Genomic DNA, 6926 nt, shown 5'->3' on the forward strand with positions numbered 1-6926 from the left:
CGAATGGTTCGTTTCAAATATCGTCAGAAACATCGTCAGAAACAATCAGCCGAATTAAGAGGCAGGAGGAAATCAGGTTATTAATGAGCTGCTAATGAAAAGTTCGACTGCAATCTCACTTCACGGATTTACCACCCGATTATAACCGAATTAAATAAATTTCAGCAGGCCGGAGGTTATATTCTGGACATTTTAAGTTTACCACTAATATAATAAGCACACAGAAAATAAATGGAAGTCATGCAGCAAGAAAATTTTTCCCCGACAAATGACTCAAACAAAAAAATCGATTGATTCCTGAGATGATCATTGATGATCAATCTATAATCCCATCATTCGCGCCAGACAACATTGACTTGATCAGTGCGAAACCGTTGCGTGGTGTTACACTCTTCAAGAGCAATTATCATTTTAGCATTTGCCATATGCCAGCCGACTTGGGCAATCATCGCACCGTTATCAATACAGAATCTTTCATCTGTCGCAAACAGTTTTGCATCCCTAAAAAAAAAAGTGATAAACTGGAAACACTTTTTTGTCTGCATATTTGATTCCAAAACTACTTCTTAACTGTTCGTATAGTCTAATACAATCATTTCAGATGAAATGATTGTATTATATGTTTACTAACTGTTTACCGTTGTTCGGCCATAATTGACATCATCGTTTGAAGACGCTTATTGGAACCAACACCACCTACGATTAATACTTCGTTACTACCACAATGCGCCATCGCTCTTTCTGTGATTTCCACTAGCATAGCGAATATTGTTTCCTGAGAAGGAATTTCAAATAGTTCATAAAACAAGAAGTGTTTTAACAAAGGAATGCAGGTTTAATGACAAATTTCCTGACAACAGAAGAAAAAAACTATATACTGTGAATTTTCCTTCAAAAAATTAATCAATGAATTTCAAAAGGAAATCATTTCCTTGCTGTTCAAACAAAATTCCGTACGAAAAACTTCGATAACCGTCCCTCATTACTTTGTAAAGCTCGACTAACCTGCAAAGAGAAACAAAGATCAGCTGCAGTACATTCACCAGCTCGAATCATTTGCAAACCTTTGTGTTCGACATAGGAAAGTATGCCGGAAAGCGATAAATCCATTCCTTTCACTGTATATGGTAGAGCAATAAGTTTATTCCCTTCCAAGGCAAGCTGTTCCAAATTGTAAGCCGGAAACGGATCATTTGGAAGGTTCACCAATCGCGCAAATCTGAAGAGGCATAACTGATTTCATATGCCTTTTTGAAATTTATCGTAACAAGAAATACATTTACATGAATTGAAATTTTCAAAATGAATTTGCTAAAAAAAAATGGAATCAAACACACCTATCCAGACAATTGCCAACAGCAATATCTAACGTTTCACCAAATATCCTATAACGCTGATTAGAATAACTGATGACCTGTAAGGAAACTAGCCGAGTGATGCCATCTTTACTAAATTTAAAATAAAATGTGAAAGAAAATCAGTTAAATGTCAATCGATATTCACTAAGTCAACATACCTGAGTATTACCTCCACTAACATATAGCACCACTGGATTTTCAGCTTTCGTGATAAGACGCCCCATTTCAATATGGCCAATACAGTGATTCACTGGGTAAAGAGGGATTGACCATAACTGCGACAGTGTACGCGCTACAATCGCACCAACTTGCAATGGAGCACCCATTCCTGGTCCTTTTGTGTAAGCAATTCCATCAAGTTCATTTTGCGGGTTCTGAAAAAAGTCTCAGTGTCGTGTATTGACTAATGCCAATCATCAGTCATGCTTATAAATGTGAAAAAAATGTCATACTACTTTCATATCCAATATAGTCAATTCACAAAACGTTTTGTTGGGCTTTCACTGACTGTTAACAAAACTTTTGACAAGTAATTCAGTCAAGTCATGAATAATATTTAAATACCATCGCATGCTTTCGATGGTTTTGTGTGTAATAATTACAGCTTTTTAACAGTTCAATAAGATAGTGATAATATAAAACAAAAATGTCAATGACATGTGATCTTACGTAAATTACAATACAATGAACATTTTTCTATTATTAATATCTACTTTGATATCGGCTTGTTGTAAAGCATCAATTACAATGCGAACGATATTTTGCCTGTGATGTGTTGCTGTTTCGGGTGGTCGAAATCCTTGACCAAGTGGAGCATGATAAGTAGCTCGAGGATTTGACAACACCTAAGCATAAATGTATAAACGCATACCGAGAAAATTAACATAACCAACAAAGTTGCACCAAATTAAAAGTTAGTAATAATATTTAAAGATGAGTACCTTGCCATCACGAATAATCCCAACACCAACTTTATTAGCGCTGCTTTCAATTCCCAATATGCAAACCATAATTTATATGTCAACAAAATCGATCCAATTTCAACAATTGTTCGCCTTTCTGAGATAAACAAAGATTTCTGTAGCTGTATCACACAAGATTTTTCATGCAGAATGTTTTTAAAATACATATTAATAAAACCTGCTGGGCAAAGGGGATTATAACATTAATTCTAATATTAAAGAATGTAATATTAATAACAGAATTCCTATTTATTAGCGTAAAGGAAAGCTATTTGCAAGTACTTCATTAAACAATTAAATGTATAATTTATTATTTAATTACTCTCGTAGCCCGTAAATAACGAATTCGATGAAAAAACAAGAACAGTTAGAACTATGGTAAGAAGAAAACACTAGTCTTCATCATCTCATAGATTTATATCTGATAACCATTTTAAATTTAAAAAGATCAAGTCAAAATAGGTGATGAAATTTAGATTTGCTAGGAATTAACTGTCTTCCTCAACCAGTCCTTTATTTTCCATTCTAAATTATTTAAAACAAAAATTACTTTTTCTTTCATTGACTCCTTCAATAAAGTAAAAATCCTATCACGTCATACATATAATTTGAATTAGAATAAAAAGTTTTTAAACCACAGCACTGAGTTTTCGTTCTTAAATCATTTCCCAGCAAACAGAAGATCACTTTTAGAAAACAGAACTAACGAGCAGTATTTTCCTTTCACTGAAAATGTAAGAAATTTAAAACCTGCATAAGTTGTCCTGCCTTTTTACCGGTAGCTTTCTTGTTGAAAAAAATTCTCGATAAACCCGTTCGCAGAAATACTCCTTATCCGTATATATAAAACTATCGGATTTCCGTAAAATTCGCTTATATAATTGCAAAACCAACAAACGGTTATTCACCATATAAAATGAATGCAGTGAAAATGAACGAAACTGAAAAAAAAAGAGTTGTATTTTTGAATATGTCTTCCCTTTAGTTATCCCAATCTGGCAAATCAAAACCATTATTTTCGCTTAACACTTCGTTAAGTTAACGTAACATGATTGCCACAAGCTGTCAATAATTTCCTAGAATGTTATCATTAACCTTAAGTTAGTTCACGTCCTTCGAAGTGTTAGTTGAATATGACAAACAAAGAGTAAACAAAAAATCATTTCTTGAAGTTTCCTCAACCATATTATGGCAATTTAACCTTCGAAATATTTATTACGTGAATTTTTTCTTCTTTTTAAACTATGCAATTGCTAGTTTGAAATATAAAATTCACGATTCCACATCAATTTGTCATCAAAAAATGATCTTTTAATATTGACATTTATTTATTTGAGTTGCACAAAAATAATCACACAATTTGTGTCACAGTTTATGCTAGGCGGAAGATGATAACAAAACATGAAATAAAATAAGATGAAAGAAGGAAAGAAATGCCTAAATGCTTAAGCAATGAAATAAATCCGATACAAATATGGTCTATTAGTAGCAAATTTAAACAAACTAAAAATTAAAAAAAACGATAGAAAAATTAATCAAAATTTAGTGAATTGCCTGAAAAGAAATCACAAAATTTCGTTAGCACTAAAAATTGTTGCACAAAAGAAAGCACCCTTGCGGGTAGGAAACAATGATGGACATTTAATTCCCTGCGATAAATTAAAAATATTTCAACAATTTAGAAAAATATACCTGATGGTTGGAAATTTAGTTGAACAAACAAAAAGCAACAAAATATGGTTGAAAGGGAAATTTTGAGATTGTTTGCCAGGGAACAGTTCACGAATATTTAACGATAATAATTTATGAAGTTATTTCGTATTTTCGCAAAGTTTACGCATGCAGTAGCATGAGAGAAGTGGCAGCAATACCGGAATTTGTGTTGTAAATTATCATCCCAATCAAGTTACGACATTTTTTAAATCCTAAAAACATATTTGAGACAAAAATAACCGAAAATTTGAAATTTCAAACATTTGTATCACACAGAAGTCTCACTTTTAAAACTCATATGAATAATTTACAAGCAATATAAATACAGTGATTTTTCTTTTTGAGAAATTACTTTATTTAAAGGAAGCTCATCTTTTAAACATTACTAAATCTTCAATAGTGAACTCAGTATCACATCATGCTTAGAAGTATGGAATAAGTGAGAGGAGTGTATAAAAAACTGAGCAAAAAAAGTTTGCAAATTGTTTTGCTGGAATCGAAACCGAAATGGAGCATTTATGATAATATGTTATGTTGCACAATTTCATCTAAGGGAGTGATAAGAAATCTTTCGATAAAATGTTAAAATAGAAATAAGTTTCAATTGCTCCAACAATAATGATGATTCATTAATTTTTTATTTTTATTAATTATTATTATCATCATAATAATGATGATAATAATAAGTCTCTTCTCGAGAATGAGCCTAGCAAAATCACTGCATCTGTGCAGGATTTGGACTAATTATAAGGAAAACAATCTTCACAGTAAATCTATAGAGGATAGAAAAAAATGTGTATATATGAATTATGTTTTTTATACAATTGGAAACTGAAAAAAAGGAGACTCAGTAAGTCCCCAGAGAAGCAGCAAGAGCTGAAGCGGATACAAGTAAAAATGATTAAGGCATGGAAAATCATTCAGAGCCAGATCGGAATTATATCTTCCTTAGAGAGACATATGATTAACCGTATTTAATTACAATGGAGAAACAATTGTGCTTGTTTTCAGTTTTACAAAATATGCGAAACGGAAGAAAAAAACAATGCAATAGCAATGACAAACAACCATGTGAAATAGATGAAAGGTGCAGATTTCGCTGAATGCCATGTGCCTATCTAGAAAAAACATCATTAGTAAAAAAAGTAAAAGTGATCCAGAGGATTGAAGTTTAACACTTTGCTCGATCTCACAAATGCCTGAAGCATATTTTATATAATATGTCAATGTTTGCACATCTTTCAAACTAATAATATTGACAGATGAGGAATGCATTAATTAATTAATTCCTATATTTGAAACGAAGAAAAATGAGCTGAAATGATTTGTAGATCAAGCTTGTTAGTGAATTTTTCTGATACATACACATTTGTTATCTAAACTACTAGAAGAAAAAGCTTGATATTAGAAACTGCAAAGGATGAAGGAAAAACTCACCATTAAACCAAGTGCAGCTATTACGAATAACAAGGAGCAAATGACGAAAAAGACTGCTCTATTACGAGCATAATCACGACCCACTGATGAACTACAAAATTCACTTACTCATCTTTATTCATGCTTATAACCATCAACTAACAAAGTAATAAGACTACAGCTACTCTTCTTTTTTCGATAATATCCATTATACGTCTCTTATTATCAATGCAACGGCTGGCTAAAACAAGAACAAAAAATTAAAGTCGACTGGAACTGACAAAATTTTCGAATTAAATTTAGTGAACTAACATTTTCCGACAATGTGGACATTTCGCGACGGTAACATTAAGTGTGTTGAACATGAAAATTTCTTGACAATGAGCACACAGAACTCGACATGTTCCAGCTGGAGCTCTATAAAATGCAAAATTTCATTGGATACCATTTATAGCCATTAAAGTTTTTGCGAACTTTTCCATGACACGTAACTTTACTGTTTTCTTTCCAAAAAAATGAATGAAATTTCATCTAAATTTACTTTCCGTTCACAATCAATTGAAAAACATGACAGAATTAAGCACATACCTTACAGCCGTACCAACCGGTGCACTACCACCTAATGTGATAACACGTCTGCAGTTGGGACGTGGACATGCAATACGATTTGAAGAAGCTTTACAGAGCAAAAGAGAGTTGCACGGGCAACGTACATATTTTTTACCAGGTGGTGCGGCACGAATTGGTGTTGCTTCATTACAGTGATTACATTTCACTACATGTTGTCTAGTCTGAAGAAAAAAATGCTTCCCAAAGAAAAAATATAAATATATCACAAAATATCAGCTAAAATTCGACTGAGCATTATCAAACTGCCTTATGCTATCTCAAAATAGTGTTAATGTACAATCTAATAAGTAATAAAAAAGAAATTTCACTAAATGATGAAAAATCTTGAAGAAAAGTAAACTTCTTGACCTTGCCTTCGATAACAATTGTAGCTAAGCACACACGGCATGCAACGGTTGGACCGGTATGTCTGGATGCTTCGCTTGATTCTCCGGAAGCAGGCGAAACTGTTTGCTGTATTTGTGGTACAGTATGATGTTCTTCTTCATGGCTAACATATTCCTCCGGCTCATCCGATATAATAGTTTCTGTACCTTGATTTGGAACACCTTCATAATTTGGAGTAATTGTTGATCTTTCACTACTTAACAACGGTGAACGTTCGTTATCCTCATGCTCATTTACATCGCTCATTATTTGCCCGTTCCAATTTCAACTCGGATACTGAAAACGATCGATTCATTTTTTTTGATGATAACATGTTATCAACGAATTTCCAGAACTTCTGCCAGGTAGACAGAAGAAGTTGTGAAGAAACGTTCAATTCGTTGATAACATGTTAAATGAGTGGTGCTGAAGAGTGAATAAAAAATGAAGACAAAATGGCTTTCATAAATTTCATAGCATT

General features: G+C 32.7%; 2 protein-coding genes across 2 annotated transcripts; both read right to left on the bottom strand.

The window, feature by feature from the left end:
- Positions 1–134: 134 nt before the first annotated feature.
- On the bottom strand, positions 135–2373 carry LOAG_02821 (osgep-prov protein). The gene is made up of 7 exons (XM_003138358.2): positions 2300–2373; positions 2072–2203; positions 1517–1732; positions 1338–1414; positions 1006–1219; positions 639–775; positions 135–501 (listed from the first exon to the last, which is right to left on the bottom strand). The coding sequence occupies exons 1-7, from the start codon at positions 2366–2368 to the stop codon at positions 333–335; spliced, it is 1014 nt and encodes a 337-aa protein (XP_003138406.1). The 5' UTR covers positions 2369–2373; the 3' UTR covers positions 135–332.
- A 2673-nt stretch (positions 2374–5046) lies between these two features.
- On the bottom strand, positions 5047–6823 carry LOAG_02822 (transmembrane protein 55A; the record flags this gene model as incomplete). Its single annotated transcript, XM_003138359.2, has 5 exons — positions 6428–6823; positions 6038–6240; positions 5762–5866; positions 5471–5561; positions 5047–5151 (listed from the first exon to the last, which is right to left on the bottom strand). The coding sequence occupies exons 1-5, from the start codon at positions 6710–6712 to the stop codon at positions 5047–5049; spliced, it is 789 nt and encodes a 262-aa protein (XP_003138407.1). The 5' UTR covers positions 6713–6823.
- Positions 6824–6926: the final 103 nt, after the last annotated feature.

Source organism: Loa loa, assembly GCF_000183805.2.
Source record: "Loa loa unplaced genomic scaffold supercont3.84, whole genome shotgun sequence".
In the NCBI taxonomy this organism is placed as follows: Eukaryota; Metazoa; Nematoda; class Chromadorea; order Rhabditida; family Onchocercidae; genus Loa; species Loa loa.